The following is a 25,558-nucleotide window of genomic DNA, read 5'->3' on the forward strand; positions in this document are numbered from 1 at the left end:
ATGTTGCACCATATTATACTTGTAATAAATCGATGAAAGGAGACCATATCTTTAAGAATTGTTCTGATTTTCCTGCTAGAACGAATCTCATAGCTTCGAGATGTAACATTTCAGACATGTTTGTGATCCACATTTTAAGCCTTGGGGTGGGTGCATTTTTCCAAAATTTGAGTATAAGCTTTTTTGCCGTTATCAAGCCGTAGTTAAGGAAACAATTTTGAAATGAAGTTAGCTCAGAGCAGGTTTCCATTGTTCCGAAAATAATCAATTCTATGTTAGGATCCAATTTTAATTTAAATTGTTTTGAGAAGATTTCAAAGATTTCTTTCCAAAATTTATGAAGTTTTATACAGGAGACGAAGAAATGTGCTATGGTTGCTTCTTGAGATAGACATCACAGATGGGGGAAACATTTGGAAAAAATTTATTCAGTTTGGTTTTCGAGTAATATGTAAAATTTTAAATTGGATTAGAATGTGTCTTACATTAATTGAGCATTTATGTACATATAGCAAATATTTATCCCATCTGTCTTTAGAAATGTTTATAGATAGTTCTTGTTCCCACTCTCTTCTTATTACGTCTGACAAAGGTATCTCTATATTTAGAATAATATTATACAGGTATGATATTAAATGATTTAATTCCGCCGTTCTGTTCATGCCTTCATCTAGTAGATCTGACGTCAGAGTTTGGTATTCTTGTGTATGTTTTTTCAAGTAATCTCGAATTTGCAAGTATCTAAAATATTGATTACTTTTCAAATTGTATTTAAGGTGTAATTCTTGGAATGATAAAAGGTTTCCCATTTCATACATATCTCCAAACGTTTTAATTCCTATTCTTTCCCAGTGAGGAAACGTTTTGTCGATAGTAGATAGTTTAAACGACGGATTATTAGCTATAGGGGGAGCTGGCTCAAACCTGACGAGCTAAATGGCTGCCTTCTGGGCTGGGTTCTTTCTGAAAGCTTCTCTGTTGGGAATGGGGAACACAGGGGGAACATGTCCTGCAATTTTCTGTTTTTCTTTTGTGATACTAACATCCTAATTTTTATTTTTATTTATTTTTTCTAATTGGAGAACCATTTTGAATGCGAGGCCAACTTTTACCCTGCATATGCTCAATTTTTATATAATTAGCCATTTAAGTACTGTGTAAGTGGGGTGGGGGGAAAACATTGAGCACTTCATTTTATCTAGACCTGATTTTTTAAAACTATTTGCTCTGTCCTCTTTATTTGTGCCACATTGTTTCAACAAAGCCTATTGACAGCAGGTGAAGTACTGGAATGCATAAAGCTGCTGAAGGGTTTGGTTATGTGATTGCAGCTTTCCCACCTTTCATGAAGGAAGCAAGGTTGAACCAAAACCATTTTTGTAGTGATTGGTTTGAGGATGAATTTCTGTGAGTATTAAAACCTAGACCAACCAGTTTTTTGCTGAAGGTGCAAAGAACCTGTTTTCTCCAACAGTCCCACAGGATTGAGGTGTGCTGGCTTCTCCAATCCTGTGGGTTCTGAGGTGGCTGATGAGGTCAGTGGCAGCCTCTTCCCTAGACGGGGCAGGTGGTACCTGACAAAGGTAGCAGACACCGGCCAATTTCCGGCTTTAGAACTTTTTATCAATAACTGCCGTCGCGACATCAACCGCCTCAACTTCTCCACTCCCCTGTCTCACTCCAATCTCTCACCACATGAACGTTCTGCCATCGACTCACTCCGCAACAACCCAGATTTGGTTATCAAACCCGCTGACAAGGGAGGTGCCGTGGTAGTCTGGCGCGCCGATCTCTACAAAGCTGAGGCCACGCGCCAACTATCGGACACCTCCTCCTACTTACCCCTGGACCATGACCCCACTGACGAGCACCAGGCCACCATCTCCAGCACCATCACCAACTTCATCCACTCCAATGCCCTACCCGACCGAGCCTCCAACCTCATCGTTCCCCAGCCCCGCACAGCCCGATTTTACCTCCTCCCTAAAATCCACAAACCTGATTGTCCCGGAAGACCCATTGTCTCCGCCTGTTCGTGCCCCACCGAACTCATTTCCAAATACCTTGACTCCATCCTATCACCCTTGGTTAAATCCCTCCCTACCTATGTTCAAGACACCTCAGACACTCTCCGTCGTCTCCGCGCATTCAATCCTCTAGGCCCTCACCCCCTCATCTTCACCATGGACGTCCAATCACTATACACCTCCATCCCCCACCACGATGGTCTCACAGCCCTCCGGTTCTTCCTCGACCAGAGAAGCAACCCATACCCAGCCACTGACACTCTCCTCCGCCTAGCGGAGCTGGTCCTTACCCTCAATAACTTCACGTTCGACTCCTCCCACTTCCTCCAAATACAAGGCGTAGCTATGGGCACACGCATGGGCCCCAGCTATGCCTGCCTATTTGTAGGTTACGTCGAGCAATCCTTGTTCAATACATACCAGGACCCCATCCCCGACCTCTACCTCCGCTACATCGACGACTGCTTTGGTGCCACCTCCTGCACCCGCACACAACTGACTGACTTCATCCACTTCACCACTAACTTCCATCCGGCACTCAAATACACCTGGATCATTTCCGACACTTCCCTACCATTCCTTGACCTCACTATCTCCATTGCAGGTGATAGACTTCTAACCGACATACACTATAAACCCACTGACTCCCATGGCTATCTGGACTACACTTCTTCCCACCCTGCTTCCTGTAAGGACTCCATCCCCTACTCCCAATTCCTCCGTCTACGCCGCATCTGCTCCACGGATGAGGCGTTCCACACCAGGACATCTGAAATGTCCTCACTATTCAGGGAACGGGGGTTCCCCTCCTCCACCATAAATGAGGCTCGCACCAGGGTCTCCTCCATACCCCGCAACACTGCTCTCTCTCCCCATCCCCGCACTCGCAACAAGGGCCGAGTCCCCCTAGTCCTCACCTTTCACCCCACCAGCCGTCACATACAAAAAGTAATCCTCCGTCAGTTTCGCCACCTCCAACGTGACCCCACTACTCGCCACATCTTCCCATCTCCCCCCATATCTGCCTTCCGCAAAGACCGCTCCCTCCATAACTCCCTTGTCAATTCTTCCCTTCCCTCTCGGTCCACCCCCTCCCCGGGCACTTTCCCTTGCAACCGCAAGAGATGCAACACTTGTCCCTTTACCTCCCCCCTCGACTCCGTTCAAGGACCCAAGCAATCGTTCCAGGTGCGACAGAGGTTTACCTGCATCTCTTCCAACCTCATCTATTGCGTCCGCTGCTCTAGATGTCAGCAGATCTATATCGGTGAGACCAAGCGGAGGTTGGGCGATCGTTTCGCCGAACACCTCCGCTCGGTCCGCAATAACCAAGCTGACCTCCCGGTGGCTCAGCACTTCAACTCCCCCTCCCACTCCGCCTCCGACCTCTCTGTCCTGGGTCTCCTCCATGGCCACAGCGAGCAGCACCGGAAATTGGAGGAACAGCACCTCATATTCCGTTTGGGGAGTCTGCACCCCGGGGGCATGAACATCGAATTCTCCCAATTTTGTTAGTCCTTGCTGTCTCCTCCCCTTCCTCAGCCCCCCTGCTGTCTCCTCCCATCCCCCAGCCTTCTGGCTACTCCTCCTTTTCCCTTTCTTGTCCCCACCCCCCCCCGCCCCCGATCAGTCTGAAGAAGGGTTTCGGCCCGAAACGTTGCCTATTTCCTTCGCTCCATAGATGCTGCTGCACCCGCTGAGTTTCTCCAGCTTTTTTGTGTAACCAAAGGTAGCAGATAGTTGGCTTGAGGTGATGCCATGTCATCGTCATGGAGTCATGCAGCTCAGAAATGTGCCCTTTAGCCCACCAAGTCCATACTCACTTTTTTACCCATCTATGCTAATCCCATTTCCCTGCATTAGGACCTTATCCTCAGAGGCCACAGGCACAAAATCGCTATCAAAACATGGAGGGGACCGGGGGACACAATTTCTTGGCGGCCACGCACGCACACGCACACACACATACACACACACACACACACACACACGGCTTCGGAGGCTTCAGCCGTGGGCCTATGGACGGTAATTAGTGATGGGTGCCGGTAGTCGCCGAAAAAATTGCGTAAGGCCCACAGCCAGTGAGGAGTTGAGCTAGATTTAGTGCTGGTTGTGGGCCTGGGGGCACCACTCCCGTCTGACTCCCAACGTATCTGGCCACCCCTGGGTGTGGGGGAGGCACTTGGGTGGGGACGGGGATGGTCCAGTGGTGGTGCGGCAGCGCCGGAGAGCCGGGATCAATCCTGGCTGCGGAAGAGGCGCAGGTCTGTGTCTAGGGCTGCCGAGAGTGATTTTCGCTTGTGACCTATGACCTGGGCATGCAATTCTAGCTCGGCTCTGATCTATGCCCAACGGATGTCTCCCTCCAATCACCGCGCTCTATCCTCAGTCCCACCGCCCTACTTTCGCATCTGACCGACACTTCCCTCCTCCAATCATCGCGCTGAATCATCATGGTCCCGCCCCCATTGCCTGCTGACTGACGTCTCTCTCGTCCAATCGGCGCCCTCGGTCATCAGTCCTACCTCCACTGTCTCGCGGAAAGCGGATATTTCATTGAGTTTTAAAATCCGGATTACAAAATATGAGGAGGATCGTCCCCCACCTCTCAAAACAGGGAGGGGATGTGTGTCCCCTGGGCCCCCGGGATTTCCACCCCTGTTAGGCCATACCTATTTGTGTCTGTCTTAATGACTTTTAAACAAAGCATTTATTCCCAATGCATTGGCTCTGTTCTCAATACCATCCTGGATGTTCCTTTTTCCCATGAAGTGGTCGTGGGTCCCAGATCCATAAGAGTCAATGAGCATGTTTCACCTTTTCTCCAGGATGCCTTCTAAAACCTTTGAGTCTTTTCCTCAATTGTAGTTTGGAATAAAATCACAATCATAGTCTGGTAACTCATGGCTGGAAGAACATCTTGTCAGTATTTGTTTCTGAATTTAGTTGTCAGACTACAATATTCACACAATGAATTCACTGAGAAGGGTTGGTGTTGGAATTCTCTCAGAAGGGAAGGGGAAAAGTACCATGAATGAGTTAAGTTCTGTTGCGGTTTAAATCATTTGAAATTCCTTTCCTCAGTTAAAGTTGCCAACACGCCTCCTGATGAATCAGTGAGTTGCTCCACTGATTCAGTTAGTCTCGCAGAACAGGTTGGCCCCAGGATTGATCCTTCCGTCTAATTAATTGCCATTCGACGGACCTCGCTGAATTGACCTAATAGTTTTTTTTAAATCGTGAAGGATTTTGAAAGTGGATGCAGAGAGAATGTTTTGCCTGTGGGGAAGAAATACTATTGTTATAAGAGAAATCCAAGAAAAGTCAAGAAATCTAATGTGAGTGCATAAAACCACGAGGGGAATAGATAGAGTGAATGCACTGCATCTTTTAACCAGTGTATGGGAATCAATAACCTGAGGACATAGGTTTAAGGTGAGAGGGGAAAGATTTGATAGGAAACTGAGGGGAATTTTTTCACAGTATGTGGGTATTTGGAACAAGCTGTCAGAGGAGGTAGTTGAGACAGGTACCATAACATTTAAAATACATTTGGACAGGTACATGGAAAGGAAAGGTTTAGAGGGAATTGGTCCAAATGGGGGCAGGTGGAAGAAGTGGTTGAGTTGAATAGTATCAATTCATTTGGGAGGAGGCAGGAGATGTTGATGAGGGAGAAAGGAATGGAGACACGTGTTGTTGGAATTAACTGGGGAAGATAGGAAGCTGGCTTAAGTGAAGCATAAACACATGGGCTGGTCAGGCCAGATGGCCTGTTCCAGTCTTGTGAAACCCTTGAATTTGTTAAGGAACTAACAGGCATGCAGTCTATCTGATATTCTTGAACTTTAGGAACACTTTTTTCAAGCTATGACTTGGGAGATTACTGTAGAAGAGTAAGGGTAATTTGAAAGATTGCAAACTGATTTTTCTTTTTACAAATGTTCTTAAAGGAGAATAGATACATTTTTCCTGACTAATTGCAAATGGGTCACCATGTCCGACTGCTACCATTCTGGGACCATTTCTAGTTGGTATGTTGTCAGTAATTTTCATCGTGTCCCCAAATGAATGGTGACATTTGCAGATGACATTGGAACAGGAGCAATTGTTAATTCTTTAAAAGATCCTGGGCAAAGAGATACCAATGAGATCGGGATGTATAGTTGATAATGTGGGAAGGTGTTGCATGTTACTTGCAGGTGGTGAGTAAAAATTAATGTGGCAAATAGAAGCTGTGAGCAATTTTCCTTCCTAGTTATACAACAGACACAAATCCTCTGCAATGGATGGGTAGGGTTTTAATCTAAAGTGGTTAGCAGATTTAAATGGTTTATCTCCCGCTTAATGTAAAAATCTATCATCTTTCATTTGGATAGTGTCTTGTGGCCACTCAGCTGCCTGTCGCAATATCTGATAAATTAATTACCTTAGCTTTTAAATTAAAGACTGTTTGCAAGCTGGTCTCAGCTCAGAAATGGTCACAAGCATGACCTCTCTGACTGAGAGTTTAATTCCGATTCGGTTGTCCCTTTTTTAGAAAGTATGATTGTGACATTTAATATTAAAATCCTTGCCAGTTCTTGCCAAAATCTAAGCAGAGAACTTGGGTGATGGGAATCCAAACTTTCCTATTGTCCAGAACATTGTATCAACTGATGGCATCAGTTAATATTTTTTAATTTAAATGTAGTGACACAATTAAAAACATAGAAGTGTTTCAAAGTTACTCTTTGGACTTAAAAAAAAAAATCCTTCTTTGGGTTTTATGAATCTGCTGAAGAAATTTAAATGTTGGTGATATGGTATTGCACTCCTCCCATACTGGTGGGTCTTTTTTAATTAACTCCATCTCCTTTTCTTCCTCACTTACCCTTTAATGTGCCCTGCTCTGCTTTCAGGTTTAATTCCACAGTTTATTGTGTTTGAATGTGGCACATTGTTACAGGATCAGCTGATTTCCCACCAGTGACAGTTGAACTAGTGGAAGTTATCCCCAAACATTTGGTCGTACAGCAGCTGGACTCTCCAACGCTCTGTGCCACAGACTTTCGATGTGTATACACATTCTTAGTTTTACCTGTGCTACTATGAGGAGATGCTGGGTGGATGCTTGGTAATTACTGACAGGAAGGACGAAGAACTATTGTTTTTTTTCTTTCCATTCCTCTTTCCTCAAAACTATTCTGTCCAGGAATGGATGGATAAATAGATGACAGAATCTCTTCATTCTCTTCCTTCTGGGTTTTAACAGGTTCAGATCAAAAACAGGCCAGCAATCTTCCTGGTTGCGGAAGGTGCAAAATGCAGAGAATGCCGGGGGGGCAAAGAGAAGAAAACTATTGTGTTTTTGTATTGTGGACAAATTCAGAGTTTTTGACTAAATTGGTTATGTGCATTAAAAAAAAAAAAAAACACTTCACTGACAGGGCTTTAATTTTTACGTCTAAACTGTGGGTTGAAAAGAATAAGGTCTTACTTGAATTTATTTTAAATGTTTCATTCCAATAAAACTCCATCTTGATTATAAAGGTCAACCTGTGCAAAATTAATATTTTCATTAATTTTGCTTTAAGAAGTGGCTTTTAAAACATGCAAACATGAGTGCTGCCAATCCCATGTGTTTGTGGGATGTGTTCTTGATAGAGACCAAAACTTGGTGCCTGACTTGACCGTGCGTGTGTGGATAACTTTGCATTAGAAAATGCTGGTAAACTCCATCTGTCTTCTTGTACCTATCAAGCTCTTTTTACTGGAAAGAAGATCCCATTTTCCATCGTGCTCGCTTGTCACATTTTCCTCCTTACCCTTGTGTATCATTTGTCTGGGTTATTGTGCTGACTGATTCATTCATCTGCTGTTCTAAAGGCTCCCTCTTGACTTGCTCTTTGTCATCACCAGTTTCAACATTGCTGTATGTGTGCTACTTGTAGCCAGGGCTGTTTGCACTTGCCTCGCACTGGGCGTAGAGTTTGTCCAGCATTTTGTGTGTCCCTTGCGTCTTTAGTTTTCTGCTTAATTAGCTTCCTCTTTAATTCTAATCACATGGGTCTCACTTGCTGCATTTTCCAATTTCTTCTGTACTCCCTTTAGAAGCTGAACTTGATTTGCACTGCTGTCTCGACTCCTTGAACGTTAAGGACTTGCAGCGCATTTGTATTATTTTTCTAAAGACGCTGACCAAGGGAAGGCACTTTCTTTTGCAATAGGGAGCTGCATTAGCCTGCAGGCTGTCGCTGCGGGTGGGAGGCTGTGTGCTTGCGATTGCCCAAGCGATGGTTTCAGTCAAAGATTGTTGCCAGTGAGAGGTGTCAAACAGAAGTTAGGCGCTTGGTCTCTGGAATATCTCCCAGGTAGTGTTGGCAGGCCTCTTGTGGTCTGGCTCTTTCTTTCACTTGCTCACTCTGTTCATGAGTGTCATGAACACAGTCGCACTTTTTTTTTGGAGTGAACCATGAGATATAGGTTTAGCAGAGGAACATGACACTGAAGAAAAATATCAGCCATGGAGACTCAAGAGTGCAGGTTGGAATCTTGAGCAAAAAACAGTGCTGAAGGAACTCGGCAGGTCACGCAGCATCTGTATAGGGAAATTGACAGAGTACTAAGGAAGGGCACGTGGCTGTAGTAGCGAGTCTGGGTGAGAATATGGTCGAGCAGTAAGAATCATGGTGGGGGAGCAGTCAGAGAGTACTAAAGGACATTTCCCTCCACAAATGCTGCCTGAAACGCTGATTCCCAAAAGATCACCTATGATTTAATCGCAAGGGGCCAAATGGCCTCGTTTTTATTTCTCATGTTCTTTTGGGCCATGTACAGTTGTTATCATAGCTTGCCGATCCAAAGTAGCAGACCATAAAGAGGGCCACTTACCCTGGCCTCTGTGGATGCCTCAGGGCTGTCTGATGTTCCTGTCTGCTACATTGTCAAAAGCATTAACCCATGCTTCAACTGATTAGTTTCAAAGTCAGGCAGTTTAAAAGCTAAAATGGATGAGAAGAATTTTGAGCAAACATTCTTTGCATCAATAAAATATGATACAATTTCTGGGTTCTGGCTATGTTTGACTCTCATCGAGACTAGTGGAATTAAATGCCAGTTTCCTTGTACTTGATGTTTTCATTGGAAGTTGGAGAATCCTCATCGCAATCCCCTCCTCTCCCATTTGAATGAAACAGTTGGCATGATGACATTTGTGTAGCCAGATTGAGCTAGTTCACTTTTTGTTTCTGGAGTTTTAACCACATTTTTATTGGAAGATTACATTTTCTGATGTCTTGTGATTTTGTTTTTTTTGCTTTTGGACAGTGCACTGCCATTGTCACTCAGAATGTGAAGAGTTATGTCAACTTTAGAAGATTAGGTGAATAGATCAGAATTTAAAAAAACATTTAAATGAATGATTTTTTTCAATTTAAAAAAAAAACTGAAAATGGACACTGAGCTTGGTCTAGATTTTGTTTTATTTTTCTCTCAAGTTCCCAAACATTGGGGGAAATCGAAGGAACCAACAACTTGAGTGCCGCAGCTGGTAGAGCTGTTGCTTCATGGTGCATGAGCAGGGCTCTCGTTTAACTTTTTTTCCCTGTTGCCAGCCGGGCAACCTTGGCAGCTTTTTAGGTTGCCAAATTACAGTTTAGGTGGTCGTTTAAGATGGCTTGCATGACACGTGCGATAATGTGCTCGGACAAAGTGTGTAGTTACCAGTCGGAATTATACTCAATGAAGCATTCACATATTATTTCTGCTTGAAATAAAGTCACAAACTAAACATTCACCAATCAAGACATGATATATCCCACAATGACGTGCAGCAAAATTATAAGACAGTATCTCAACTCTTTATACACATTGCAATTAATGCAATTTCTATTAGTTCTTTCCACTTCCAAACAAAAATGTGGTTGGATTATTCATCGTATGATCAACCTGTGTCAATAAATCCTGGACCATGGTAACATATATTCGTACGTGTAGTTAATGTTGCTCATTAAATAACTACAGTACTGATACTCCATATTAAGAGCACTGATTTGCCGTTAAAATGAATTCTGTAATAACGTGTCAACGGTTGCAGTGACAATCGAACACTGCGGTTTTAATGTTTCATGTGTTCACAATATAATTAATCCATCTTTATGGATTAAAACAAATAATAACATTGGGAATTAAAACACATTTGATTGCATTCCATTATCAAACATAGTCAATGTTCGCTCTGAAGACATTTCCAGGACAATAGGGTCAGGGAGGGGTGTGTGTGTGAATCAGTGCGGGGTTGATAGATGGCGGGAGAGGGAGTGGAGTTAGAAGGCAGTCGGTGCAGAATGGATTGATTGAGGCAGGTGAATTAGTGCGTGTTGGTTGGAGTAGGTTACATTGTGAGGGGAGAGCACGGGGGATGTCAGTGGTAGACATGGATGGGGGTAGACAAAAGTGCTGGAGAAACTTAGCGGGTGAGGCAGCATCTATGGAGCGAAGGAAATAGGCAACGTTTCGCGTCGAGACCCTTCTTCAGACTGTCCCGCCCCCATTCTTCTTGAATGGGAGGATCAGTACAGGATGGATGGGGGATAGGGGGGGAGAGATGCGCAGGGGGGGGGGGGGGGGGGGGGGGGTGGCAGGAGAATTAAAGCGAGGTGGATAGGGTGATCAGCGCGCAGGATGAATAGATTGGGGGGGTGAGATGGGGATGGGAGCACAGAGTATGTCAGTGAGGACTGAATAGAGGCGGGAATGGGGATCAGCGCGGGATGTAGAGGAGGGGTCCCAGGATAAGGGGGGGGGGGGTGGAGGGGGCATACGAGAGAGGGAGAGAGAGAGAGAGAGAAGGGGGGTGAGGTGGGGAGGAAGGAAGGAAGGTCAGCGCTCCCGCATGCCGAGACCTCCCCCTCCCTCCCTCCTCCCGGCCTCGGCGTGTGGGAGGATTTTTTTTAAAGCAGTTTTCGCCGTTAGTGGGCTTGCGAGCAGCAGCCCTTATCAGGGCGCGAGGGGTGCGGAAGGAGGAGGAGGAGATGGAGCCGCTGTTCAGGGCCCGTCATTCGCTCGACCCTTCGTCACCCCGTACCTAGTATCTTTCCCACGCAATACAGCCGTCACCGCCGACACAAAATGTCGCGTTCCTTTTCTCCAGAGATGCTGCCTGACCCGCGGAGTTACTCCAGTTTTTTGTATCTATCTTCGGTACAAACCATCTGGTTGCCAAGCCGGACAAAATTACTCGGTGTTTAGGTTGCCCGGCGGCGCTTTGAGTGGTCTGTGGCACCCGGGCAACCGTTAATTTCGAGCCCTGATGAGACCTGGGTTTGATCCTGACCTCGAGGGCTGTCTCTGTGGAGTTTGCACGTTCTCTCTGTGATTGCGTGGGGTTCCTCCGGGTGCTCCGGTTTCCTCCCACATTCTAACATGCAGGTTTGTAGGTTAATTGCCCTTTAAATTGCCCCCTGTGGGTCGGGAGTGAATGGGGAAAGTGGGATTACATAGAACCAGTGTGAACAGGTGATTGATGGTCGGAATGATCCTGGTGGGCCAAATAGCCTGTTACCATGCTGTACTTATCAATTAGGTTCAATTCTTGAGACATTTGGAATCTGTAGGGATAGAGATTGACTATTGCTTTGGCTAATTGGTCAAGTGATTTTACACAGTAAGGGACTTTCAGCCTATCTGGCTTCGCAGACGACACCTGAGATTCTTTGCGTTTGGCTTTGAGTGTTTGGGAAGTTTTTTTTTCCATTTTGCTTCCTTTCACTCCGGGTCAAAAGCCAGGAGGTTGGTGAAAAAATAAAGGTGATGATATTAACGTGAGAGGTTAATTTTGTGGTGAGATAATAGAATAGAATATCAATAATCGAATTTCTTAGAGTTAAACAGTTGCAGATAATCGGTACGTGTGGCACTTCATTGCAGATATCCAGCCTTCACTCTGCACTTCTGATATTTTTACATATATAAGCGTTCTGCACTGACAGGCATTTTGCTCCCTATAATCACCACCTCCTCCACCTTGCACTGTCGTTTGTTGTTTAATCCCTCATGCCTTTGCATTTGCTCTCTCTTTTCGTTTTCCCTTTCTCTGCATCCTAAACCTGAAACAAACTATCTTCCTCTCCCTCCACAGATGCTGCCTGACTTGCTGAACATCTGTAGCATTTCCTGTGTTGATTTCAGATTTCCAGCATCTGCAGCATCTTTGGTATTCTGAAAAAGTTGCTCTTGTCCAGTTGAATATTTCAGGGCGATGAGCACAGCAGATATTTTGCATGCTCTTACTACACGTTCTTTGGCTTGTTCTTCAATCCTTTCCAGTCCCTACGGTTTGCATTAGAGTTACAGTGCTTCTCCCAGTCAAAGTTTGTGAGATTTGAGATATCGCAGATTCCTTCTCCCATCCCCTCTGGTTTGTTGATGCGTGGAAACCTGGTAACTGTGCAGTAGGAGGAGAAGAGTAGACCCCAGCTGTAGCTCCATCCGATTCGCAACGTGTAGTTTGTGTTAATAATCGACTGACCTCTGTCCTATTGTTCTCTTGCAGGATTTCCTCATTATGTTTCTTCATCACCTTGCAACGGTCGGATTGATCACATTTTCTTATGTCAACAACATGGTGCGAGTTGGAACACTCGTCATGTGCCTTCACGACGCATCTGATTTCCTTTTAGAGGTGAGAATATTTTGTTAAATGCTGCGGATATACCTGCCTGCAAGGAATCTGCGATTCTCTGCAGAGTGGAGGGTAATAGGTTCTCAGTCCCAATCAGACAGTGACATTTGGCTGTTGTCGACTGTCACCAGCACAGTACAAAATTACAAAGAAAGCCCCCACAGAAAGTGAAAACTGTGATAAGAAGTCAGGGAAAAAATCCCATCAAGGAATAAGTCTAAAACTTCAGTCTGATAACCTAGTTCAGATAATGGTTACAGTGCCCTCCATAATGTTTGGGACAAAGACCCATCATTTATTTATTTGCCTCTGTACTCCACAATTTGAGATTTGTAATAGAAAAAAAATCACACGTGGTTAAAGTGCACATTGTCAGATTTCAAAGCCATTTTTATACATTTTGGTTCCACCAGTTGCTGGGTGTTTACTCTGGTGATGCGCTGCCAGGCCTGTATTGCAGCCATCTTTAGCTAATGCTTGTTTTGGGGGCTAGTACCCTTCAGTTTTCTCTTCAGCATATAAAAGGCATGCTCAATTGGGTTCAGATTAGGTGATTGACTTGGCCACTCAGGAATTGACAATTTTTTAGCTTTGAAAAACTCCTTTGTTGCTTTAGCAGTATGTTTGGGATCATTGTCTTGCTGTAGTCAATGCGTTTTGAGGCATTTGTCTGAACTTTGAGGATGTGTCTATACACTTCAGAATTTATTATGCTACTACCATCAGCAGTTGTATCATCAATGAAGATAAGTGAGCCAGTACCTTCAGCAGCTTGAATGGTCCTCATGTTGATAAACAGCAATAAAAGTTTCCAAAGATTATGGAAAGACTGGAGGAATGACTAGGTGCTGAGAGCTCTCTTGTACCTGCATTAAGGAGGCGATTATGGAGGGCACTGTATGAATGACTTTACATTTGAATTTTGTGATTTACAAGCCTGCAATTGTTTAGAAATATTGCTCCCCACACTCAAGGCCCCCCCCACCTAAACATGATTTGCTCATATTTGGATGACAAAAAGTGTTTATTAAATATTCCTCAAAATGAACATCTCAGATTCGAAAGGAAACTGAAGTTTGGTCCCTTTGTTCTCTGCAGAATTTCATCAAGGTTTTCCACCCAGCCAGTGTTTCATTTCTCAGGCTTGTACTTGCCAGCATCCATTTAACTTCGCTATTTGACGTTTTGTGTGGACTTTGTCCTCCTAAAACTTCAATCCATGAGATACGTCACTAACCCAACCTCGCCAAACCCAAGGCAGATGTTGCTCCAAGCTGGGCTGTTGCTCCATGTCTTATTCTGATGTGGCTTGGAATTGAACACCCATTATGGAACAGAGGGAGGCCATTTGGCCCTTTTGAGCCTATGCTGACTGCAGCAATCCTGCCAGATCTTTTCCCTTGCTCTTTCCGCATAAATCTAAGTTATTCTATCTCATGAACCAAACACATTTTGAAAGCCCTGATTGACTCGGTTTCCGCCACCTATACAGTCAGTGAGCTGCAGATCACTGCCGATTTCCTTGCGTCCGTCCCCCTTTAAAGCTGTGCCCCTAGTCCTCAAACTGCCCACTAATGGGAACAACTATTTCTTTCATCTTAGGGCCATGACATCCGAGCTCCCAATAACCTTTGTGCCCTCTGACTGCCCAAAACCCACAAATGCAGTGCTTTCAGCTTTCTGATCCAGAATTACAATTGTGTGAGAGGTTAAAATTCCCAATCTATGCCAGGGTGAGTGCTTTAAATAAAAGGAGTGCACAACCATTATTTTTTCTCCTCGCCTAACTTACCATAAAATACATGGAAGTTAACAATATCCCATAGGATCTTGCAAAGCCCAAAGTCACTCAAAGATTGTGAGTGGTCTTGATTATGTTGGTTACTTTCCTGAGTTAAGTGTGGATGGTATCGATTTGGGTGGGGCAGGTTGATTTGCATAATGAATTGGGCTGTGTGAGAACTCTGCAATTTCTTCCAGTCTTGAGTGCAGGGCAGTTGCCCATAACAAGCCGTGATGCAGCCCGATCGGATGCTTTTCCACAATGTGTTTGTAGAAATTGGTAAGAGTCATTGGATACATGCCAAATTTCCTTCAGAGGAAGTAAAGGTATTGGTGTGCTTGGAGAAACAAGGAACTGCAGGTGCTGGTTTACAAAAATGACACGGTGCTGGTATAACTCAGCAGGTCAGGCAGTTTCTCTGGAGAACATGGGTGCCATTTCAGGTCGGGACCGTTCTTCAGACTTCAGAAGAGTCCTGACCCGAAACATCACGTATCCATGTTCTCCAGAGATGCTGCCTGACCCGCTGAGTTACTACAACACTTTGTCTTTTTTTTAAATTGATGTGCTTTCTTGATTGTGGTGTTGAAATTGCTGGTGACAGTTATACCCAGGAACTTGAAGCTCTCAACATGGGGTGGGGGCAGAAAGCTTAGGACTTGGCACCGAATTGAATTTGAGGTGAATGTATGTGACAGTGAAGGGACAAGTGTGCATGTCCGGTATGCAGTGGACAAAGTCTGAAGATTGGGTGAAAGTGTCTGGTTAGATGAATGCTGCAGGGCTGGAAAGCGATAGTTCAGGCCTCTGAAGTGGAATGGTTATGTTGCTGATTGCCTGGGGCCTGGAAACCATCGTGTTTGGCGAAAACGTCAGCGAATGATGTGTGCTTTATGCTCTGCGACCTTGAGTTTCTGAATGAGTTGAAATCTGTTTTAGATGTAGCAGAGGAGGCTGTTCGCAGATGGGTAACATTTCTGGATTAATTTTGTGGAATCTATTCTTTCCCAGCACTGGAAAGTATTTGGAAAATTGTGTGTGATCACTTGCAGATGCACACAATGTTGGAAATTTCTCAGCTGAAATTGTTTAGTGGTCGTCTCGATTGTGGTTGAGCAGTAATGAGGCTCACAAAACAGTCAAAGCATTTTGCTCCTCTCATGTTCATAGCACCCTCCAAGCAGCCCAGGGATGTATTGCTCGTTTTAATTGTCTGTACTTGCCACAATTTGCTCATTTACTCAACAGACAGTGCATAAAGCGGAGGTTGAAAATTATCTTTTCAGGTTGAGTCAAAGCTGGACTGAAATAAGAGTACTGAGGGTTGGAGCAGAGCTGCCCAAATCTCAAATGTTCCAAATGAATCTCGAGTGTGCTGAGAATTACGCTATCCAAGGGACAGAGGGACTAGTTATCTTTTTCCATTTGATGACAGTTTTCTCAGATGGCCTTGCTTTAATCTCCTGCCCCATCAACTCTGCGACACAGTGCACTAATGAGCTCTTTCTCTGTTTTGCCTTCCAGGCTGCTAAATTAGCCAATTACGCCAAGTTTCAAAGACTTTGCGACTCATTATTTGTGATGTTTGGTTTTGTCTTCGTCAGCAGTAGGCTTGGCATTTACCCATTCTGGTGAGTAATAGCTGTGCTGGGGATGTTTTGACCTCTAGCTCAGATCCTGGGGAAGAGAGAAACTGATCTATAAGAATATCTCTGGTTGTCAATTTCTTTTTGATAGTTTCGTTTTTTGATGAATTCTGCATTGGTGGAATAGTGTGTATAAAAATTAAATTTACTTAGAAAAACGCACTTAGATTTTCTTAGATGTGTTGGGAATTATAGTGAAAAAGCTTGGGGCATTTGGAAGAAAACGTTTCCATCTGATTGTATATGCCAGGTTGCTAGCTACATATTACATACTGTCTCCCTCTTAATGGCAACGCTGTAGAACTGAGCTAAAAAAACAAAAATGGCTGGAGGAACAGGCAGCATCTGTGGAGGGAATGGACGGACTATGTTTCAGGCTTGTGACCATTCTACAGACTCGAAACATCTGTCCATTCCTCCCACAGATGCTGCTTGACCCACTGAGTTACTCCAGCACTTTGTTTTTTTGCTCAAGATTCCAGCATCTGCAGTTCCTTGTGCCGCCTTTAGATCTCTATCGATCTAATTCATAAAATGAAGGGAGCAAGAAAATGTTTGTATCCTGAAGAGTCATTTCCATGACACAGTCTCCACTCAGTCCAACAAAATAAGTCGCCATTATCATTGCCAATTAAAATTCTTTACAACATGCCCTCCCCTCCTCCTCAAAAAAGGACTTGAATAGCTGTGACCGGCAGCGTTAGAGACCCATTTAGTTCAATTTAGAGGTACAATGTGGAAGGCTCGTTCACGTTCAATTACCCATTCATGCCAGTTCCATGCTATCCCACTTTCTAATCTACACTCTACACACTATGGGGCAATTTACATAGGCCAATTAACCAATTGAACGTCTTTGGGACGTGGGATGAATCTGGAGCACCCAGAGGAAACCCACACGGTCACAGGGAGAATGTGCACACTCCACACAGACAGCGCCCGAGGTCAGGATTGTACCCGGGTCTCTGACGCCGTGAAGCAGCAACACCACCAGCTGCGTCACCGTGCCGTACATTGGGGAAAGGTAGAATTAAAGTGTGGTTTATTTTTTCCCAACGTGGACCTGACGGACAGAGTGGCCACCTCCTCCCTGGATATTTCCTCAATCTCTCCTATGATGAGAGGGTTGGCTGCAGTCTGGGAAAAGTGTAATCTACTCCGCTTTCTTTTTGTTTCTGCTTGTTTTGAGCATTGTGGCACTGTGTATGAAAAGATCTTGGTGCTGACAGTGTCACTGATGGTCAGAACAGCTGCATTGTAGATTAACAATGACTATTACTTTTTCTTCCTTGCCAAATGGAGAGACTCTGAAGAGCAACATTAATTTTGTGTTCTGGAATATTTCCATTTTAAGTCAAGGTTCTGGTCTTGCTCCAAATGCTTTTTTGTCATCTGTTAGAGCATTGGAGTGCCAGCACGATCTCACATATCACCAAACTGCAAAGCCTGCCGTGAGTTGCTTTGCAGGTTTTCACAAGGCAATGAAAATTGATAATTGATTTTCTTTCCTACTTTTGTTTTTGTTTTATACGGGCTAAATTCTTGTGTCCCCGATTGCGGGATTTGGAGGGACCTGCCCTCACTTTATAACTGGTATGTTGTCGAGGCTCCCGCCCCGCCTTTTCTGCGGTGTAGTGACTTTTCCTGTAACCTTATCGCAAATGTATTTGTTGAGACTCACTCAAGTGATTTCTCTGGTGATGAGTGAGCAGTGGCGTAGCATGGGGGGGGGGCCAGTGGGGCGGTTGCCCCGGGCGCTAAATTTGTAGGGCCCGGGGCAAAAAAATTGTTGAATAAATTTTTTTAATAAAATTAAGAGGCCCGGGGAGCCGTTGGAGCGAGGAGGGGTTACCTGGAGCTGTGAGTATAAAAACAGCGCGGGCCAGGCCGCCGCTACCGCCGCCCCAGCTCCGCGTTCTGGTCGCCGCTGTCGCACCCACCTCTGCCCCCGCCCTGCCTCCGCCCCGCCCCCCCGCTAATGAGGAGGCGCAAAACTTCAAACTGCCCAGGGCGCTCAAAACCCACCCTACGCCACTGTGTGTGAGAGCTGCAGGCTGCTCAGATCTGCTGGTCTCTGATTTACAGGGGATAGGTTTACAAGATTAATGGAGAGCCAGGAGTTTATTTCACCACCAAAATCACACCCTGCAGCGCTGTGACATGCATATGCTTGTGCGGGGCACTGTGCAGAGTTGCAAGACCAGTGAAGCCATTTAAAGTTGCTCACAACTTGTGTAGCATGTATAACTGGCTCCTGCTCCAAGTAGACAAATTCCTCATAGCTTCTCCTTGGAATTCGAAGGATCCTAATTGCCACGTTTGCTCAGCCCATTAAGTTTAACCAGGCTCCTAAACATCCCATTTCCCCTACAATTTTAATAGTCTTTCTGCGTTCCTGATGTGAGATTGTTCCAGGAAACAAATGAAGCATTTTAGCTGCCCATTCCCTCTGAGTCGTTGAGTGACTCGCTGTGTCCTTTGCGTTTTTCTCAAAATTCCAGCATCTACAGTGTCTCAACTTTCCTTCTTTACACTTCCCCCTAGCCTGTCATCATAGCTGATCTTCAACCACATGACATTTTCCTGCAAGATCCACAACTCTCGATGCCCTTAATAGGTGAAACTGTTAGTCACACAGCATGCAAACAGACCCTGTATCCCTCGATTGTCAAAAGGTCCATCTATGTTCACCTTGAATACACCAGTTGGCTGAGTATTGCTGGTTGTCTTGAGTAGTGAGTTTCCAAGGTGGCCAAGATTGGTGATGAGTTATCAGGCTTCCTTTTGCTATACAACATCCATGCCTTAAAGTCTGTCTTCCTGTTAGCTGCCAAAGTGAAAATCATTTTATGCAACCCAGCTTCAAATGGGATTCTCAAACAGCAAATCTCCCGTGGTGCAGCAGATGTGAAAACTGTAGCTAAGGAAAACCAAGTATGTGGTGTGTACGGGTGATAATGAACTTACTTTCACCAAGTAAACACTTTCAGTGGTTTAATTAGATGTGATGTGCGAGCTGCAGTTACTGTTTTTGGTTTGATTGTGGTGCATGTACCCGAGCACATTCCAAGATCTCTAGCACCTCGTTCAAGTGGCTATTCCCAGATTGGAGAGCCTAGAATCACTTGCCAGTCAAGTTCACACCAAGCAAATAAGTGCTGGCATACGTTCACATCTTGCAGTGGAGCCCAATGGCGTTCTTTCTCTTGCTTCCACATGTTCATCAGATCACTTATAGGTTATCAGGAGCAACAAGCCCAACTAACCTGTATAGCACACAAAATCTCCTGTGCACGAAGAACGAAGACCAAATTTAGTAGCTTAGAAGATGGAAGGGGCAAAGTTTCAAGGAGATGTGCGGGGCAAGTTTTTTTTAACGTGCCAGGGGTGGTAATGGAGACAGATACAACAGTGGCATTTAAGAGGCTGATAGATGGGCACATGGATATGTGGGAAATGGATCATTTAGTTTAACTTGGCATCATGTTTGGCACAGACACTGGGGCAAAGGGCCTGTGACTGTGCTATACTGTTGTAAGATTGAAGATTAATTGAACCAGGGTAAACAAATGGAATTAATTCCCCATTTTAAGATTGTGCTTTTAAAAGAAAAATGATTAGATATTTCTGCCCACATTGACAATGGAAATTGCCGATGTAAATTTGTTGTTAACCTCCTCCCCTGCCAGTGATGGCAAGGCGGTATCTTTACTGGGAGGATGTAATTACAGAATAATGGATTTGTGTAGATAGTGTATATTATTAATGCCCAGTCCTGAATTAATGATTGTAAAGTTCACATGAAGTGCAGATGTAAGTTGTTTCTTAACGATAGCAATAGAAAGTGCTGTAAGACACAATATCTTTGTCTAACTACTCAAATTACTTGACTTTTTGCCAAAATTACCTTGTATGTGAGTTCTCAAAATGGATTGTAGTTTCAGTGCCCTGTAGCATCGTAATAACTGGATGATTCCCAGTCCAAACATTTATTTCATGATAAACTGAGCCACTGGGTTATATTGATTCAACTCTATCTGGTTCTGTTTTTACTGCCTGCATTTATGAGATGTTCCTGACGTTTTTTTTGAGGATTGCATTTCACGATTCTATCAGCTGCAGCTTTACTAATAGCAAGCTGACCAGTAACATCCCAGTTCCGGCAGTTTGTTGCTGTACACAGTGTTTCTTGCGTTAGCTGACCTGGTTCCAGCTATAGTCTGGGCTCCGGACAGAAGAATGCTGTGGAAAAACTTTGTTTTGTGTGATCATACCAAATGTAGTGGTTTTTCAGATAGCAAAGAAGGTTGTGAATGATTGCAGCAGGATCTGGATCGATTCTCCAGATGGGCGGAGGAATGGTTGATGGAATTTAATGCAGAGAAGTGTGAGTTATGGCATTTTGGGAAGTCGAACAAGGGCAGGGCTGACACAGTAAATGGTAGGCCTCTGGGTAGTGTTGTAGAGCAGAGAGATCTAGGAGTACAGGTGCATGGTTCCTTGAAGGTCGAGTCGCAGGTAGATAAGGTAGTCAAAAAGGCTTTTGGCACTTTGACCTTCATCAGTTAGAGTATTGAGTATAGAAGTTGGGAGGTCATGTTGCAGTTGTATAAGACATTCGTAAGACCGCATTTAGGATATTGTGTTCAGTTCTGGGCACCATGTTATAGGAAATATATTGTCAAGCTTGAAAGGGTTCAGAAAAGATTGATGAGGATTTTGACAGGACTAAAAGATGTGAGTTATAGGGAAAGGTTGAGTAGGCTGGGTCTCTATTCCATGGAGCGTAGGGGGATAAGGGGAGACCTTATATTGGTGTACAAAATCATGAGAGGAATAGAGAGGGTAGATGCACAGAGTCTCTTGCCCAGAGTATGGGGAATTGAGGACCAGAGGACATAGGTTCAAGGTGAAAGGGAAAAGATTTAATAGGAATCTGAGGGGTAACTTTTTCACACATGGGTGGGTGTATGGAACAAGTTGCCAGGGGAGGTAGTTGAGGCTGGGATTATCCCATTTTTTAAAGAAACAGTTAGACAGGTACATGGATAGGACAGGTTTGGAGGGATATGGACCAAGCACAGACAAGTGGGACAAGTGTAGCTGGGACATTGTTGGCCAGAGTGGGCGAGTTGGGCCGAAGGGCCTGTTTCCACACTGTATCTCTCTGACTCTATGACCCATTTTACTGATGCACCTGAAAATTAACCCTGATATTTGATGCTGGGCTTCATTCAGAATTGAAGGCTATAAACTGGCATTTATCTATGCCTCTGCCCATAAATGTGACTTGCCTTGGACCATGTAGTTTAATAGTTCATTCGTATTACTGTGAAAACGTTCTGCCCACTGGTATTGTTTTGCACGTCTAAAAATAACTCTGACCTGTTCCCATTTCTTCACATTAACAGGTCAGATGGTGCAAGGAAGGAAATGACCACACAAATGCCATCCAAACAATGACTCGATTATTCTCTGTATATAAAAGGGAGGGTGGATGAAAGAATGTACATGTATCTTTCGTTATTTCATTCATCAGAATTTCCAGTTTCTAGATATGTGGCGAATGTTTCATGGATGAGTGACATGTACTAATGGCATGCTCAAAACTGGGAGATTGTGGATACAGTCTCCTGTCCACTCGACACTGCCCACTCCTTTTGTAAAAGGGAAGCTGTGTGATTGTCGGATAGAATGGATTTTTGTCACAGCAAATAGTGGTAGTTAGCTTCAGTCATTCCTTCTCCCCACTCTGGTCTGGCAGAAGGTACAGAAGCTTGAAAGTGTGCACCACCAGACTTTGGAACAGCTTCTTCCCTTCTGTTATCAGACTTCTGTTGGGTCCTTCCATAAGCTTAGGGTACTGTTTGATTCACATTGTGAACACTGGACTCTAAGGATCTGATGCGCTACAATGCTGAGAACTATATTCTGCACTCTGTGTCTTTCCCTCTGCTTTACGTAGAGTCATACAGCACAAAAACGGGCTATTCAGCCCAACTCATCCATGCCCATCTAAGCTAATCTCATTTGCTTGCATTTGGTCCATATCAATCTCAATCTAAACCTTTCCTATCGGTACCTATTGTACTTGAGTTTGATTGTATTGTATTTATGTATGGTATTATTTGATTGGATTGCAAAATGAAAATAAAATAATGTGGTATTCTTTAACTCTTAAATCAAATGCCTAAAAGGAAAATTGGATATTATCACTATCTATTGGAAAGTGAATATTTTGCATTGTTTAATTTAATTTGCAGGATTTTAAATACAACACTCTTTGAAAGTTGGGAGATCATTGGGCCATACCCCTCCTGGTGGGTCTTCAACGTGCTGTTGCTGCTACTACAGGTTCTACACGCCATTTGGTCATATCTCATTCTACGCATTGCATACAAGGCTGTCGTTAAGGGAAAGGTAATTTTGAAAACGTTTAGCAGAAGAGTTTTTTGTTGTTCTCGGCAGAAATTCACTATTTCTGATCATCAATTGTAGGTTCAACCACCAGGTCTATGTGAGACTTGCTAGTCTCCTTTGGGTGAGAAAGCTGGAGGTCTTGTGTAATGGGCATGATGAGTGGCAGTCGAAGGTGGTTGCAGAGGGCCCTGAGGGAGGGTGCAAAGGCTTGAGTTTCTGTAAGTCCTGTAATTAATTGACCTTCATCATCATCCTGCCAGACCCCACTTAGCTGAGAGACCCAGACCTGTGCTGTAACTTGAACCTTCTATATTACGGGCTCACTTAATCAGGCAGTGTATGCGCCTTGGTTGATCCGTGGATGAGGAAGAGTTGGGGGTTCAGAAATATGCATATCTATTCCTTGCTGATCTTGTGGAAACACCAATTGTGACTGTTAAAGTCTCAGTAGGACATTCTGGAAGAAGACTGGTGGTGGGTATAAAGAGAACCAGTGTGTGCCTTCAGAACCATATATTTATAAACACGGGCTGGGGGGGGGGGGGGGGGGGGGGGGGAGATCCCCGGAAAGGCAGTGTTGTAATTCCAAGGGAGTGTTATGGGGTTGGATGTGATCCAGTGTTAAACGGAGCGCCTCATCTGTGCCATCATATTGACGTGATAACCATTATTGGAAGCAGAGCCAATAGTACTCTGGGTGACGGTAGTCACAGCCAGCATTACTCTGAGGGTCCTTGCCAAAGGCCTTCTGTGAATTGAGATAGATGTATTGCAGTACTCTTGTCTCGTCTTCTGCTAGATCTTCAAAGAATTTGTGAAAATGGTCAGCAAAGGGTGTTCCTTTTCTAAAGTCCACGCTGATTATTCATTATGTAGCCCATTTCTCGAAGGCTTTCGTTTCTATTTAATCCCTGAGTAGAGGTTCCATAAATTTTTTTCTTGGCTATCAGCCAGTTCTCTGACACTTACTGAATTATTAAATCTGTCATGGTGCCAAAGTTATATCTTCCCTGGATTCTTTCAAAATGCATTGAAGTAATTGATCTGGAACGGGCATTGTATTCTCCTCCTGGTTTCTTTTTTTTTTTTGCATTATAAAGTGCAATTATCTGTTCTAATTTTGTACAGCGATCATCTCGCTTTGGTCTGTCTACCTGGTAATGCTAAAGCAAAATAATTCTTCAATATTTTTGCATTTTGCGATTGTTAATTGTGACTTCAGTATGCCTATCCCATTCCAACTTTTCTTGCTATTTACATGCCTGTTGATTATGTTACAATTTGATTCCATGGCATTTTAACATCATGTTAAATTCCCGTTCCCACTGTTTGCTCTCCCATTGTTTCTTTGACATCTGTTTGCATTCTGTCCTGTCCCGTTTGTACCTCCTTGCAGTCAGCTTTATCCTTGTGAATTTGTCATAGGAACGGGCCCTTCATCCCACCACATTCATGCTGGCCTTTTTGCATATCTACACTCGACCTATTTGCCTGCATTAGGATGGTATTATTCTGTGTCTGGCCTTTTGTGTCTGTCTAAATGCTTCTTAAACATAGTAATCGTATCTGATTCTACCACCTCCTTAATCCACGGTTTGTTAATCGTTATATTGTTCATTTATAACAAATACATAATTCTTGTACTCTTAAACCATTTGAAATGTGGTTCATTGTATTCTATGTTATTCCTTACCAATATTGTTACCCAAAATTGTTTTGATAGCCTCTCATAATTGAGCTTTTCTTTGGTCCATTGCCCCACACATTGTCGTTTTCAATTATAATTTTAGAATGTATTATATGGTCACTATTGCCTTAATGTTCCCCACTTCTATATCTATGGTTCATTCTCTATTACAAAATTTGGTAGCAAATACTCTTTCAGTGGTCTGAACAATTAATTTGGGGTTAGCTGAGAATCTGCATTTAAAAAAAATATATTTTTTGCATACATCTGCTGTTGGTGGTCTGGAGATGCGCCTATGGCTGGATTGATTCTGACTGTCTTATACTGCGTCACTTTTTTCCCCCTCCACCATTACATTATCTTTTAGGTGCAACCAGTGTAGTCTTTCAAGAGACTGAGCACTGTTGCTCTCCTTAAGGGCAACCAAAGATGGGCAGTAAATACTCTCACCAGCCATACCCAAATCCCATAAATGAATGCAAAGGATTGCTTGGCATTAAGTGCCATTTTTACAGAGGGTTGAGACCCGATTTGGTTTGTTAATATATTTAACCACAAGAAGCACTAGGTTTGTGATCTTGTGCTTGTCGCCACTCACTGCCATCTTGCTCTTTATAGACTGGCACAAATAGCGTACCCAGCAAAGGCACAGGACCTCTGACTGAATTTACCAGGGCCACGTAGCTGGTTGCACTCGCTCTGCCTGAAGGTTCTGCCCATGTCGGTGGTGCCTCTCTAACATTAGTGGTGGGGGAAGGAGAAATCTCAGAGTGCCTCTGCGTGTTTCCGTGGGAACAGGATGTGGGGAGGGTGAAGAAGAGATTGTTTTCACAAATATTTTGAGGTTAATGTCTGATGTGGTTCCTTTGTAATGCCACTTGCATAAGTGTGACCCTGGAATACACATACACCCTGTTTCACTGATCAGTACGCTAGATACTTTGAATGTCAACTTTCACCAACTAACAGCAAGCAGCACTCTTGTTGTCCATGAGACCCAGCAGAACACCAACCAGTGTCACGCGCTCTCTGTCCTGGCCGATCTCATATTGTAAACCTGCCAATTGAACAAACATTTTATACATACTGACCCTCTGCAAGCTCAACTAGCTATTTTATTTTCTTCTCACTTTCTGTCGGGTTTGACTGAAAGAAAAGTTTCGAAATGATAGCGATTTTCTTTTTCACTCCTCTCTATTGAAGCCATTATTTTCCTCCCACTTAAAATTATAATTGAAAGTCAGACATGGACTATTTTTTAGTTGAATTTTAACTGACTCGCTGGATTTTGTTGGGTTTTTTTTTGCAAGATTCAGTATTCCAGGCTTTCAC

General features: G+C 43.9%; 1 protein-coding gene across 1 annotated transcript in view; it reads left to right on the top strand.

Annotated features, from left to right (window-relative positions):
• Window positions 1-25,558, top strand: part of LOC129714657 (ceramide synthase 6-like) — a 75,763-nt gene that overhangs the window by 39,909 nt on the left and 10,296 nt on the right. Inside the window, exons 7-9 of the mRNA XM_055664387.1 lie at window positions 12,562-12,690; window positions 15,998-16,104; window positions 22,383-22,539. Of these exons, the coding sequence (XP_055520362.1) occupies window positions 12,562-12,690; window positions 15,998-16,104; window positions 22,383-22,539 (393 nt within the window). The remainder of the gene's footprint in view (window positions 1-12,561; window positions 12,691-15,997; window positions 16,105-22,382; window positions 22,540-25,558) is intronic.

Source organism: Leucoraja erinacea, chromosome 40 (assembly GCF_028641065.1).
Source record: "Leucoraja erinacea ecotype New England chromosome 40, Leri_hhj_1, whole genome shotgun sequence".
NCBI classification, from domain to species: domain Eukaryota; kingdom Metazoa; phylum Chordata; class Chondrichthyes; order Rajiformes; family Rajidae; genus Leucoraja; species Leucoraja erinaceus.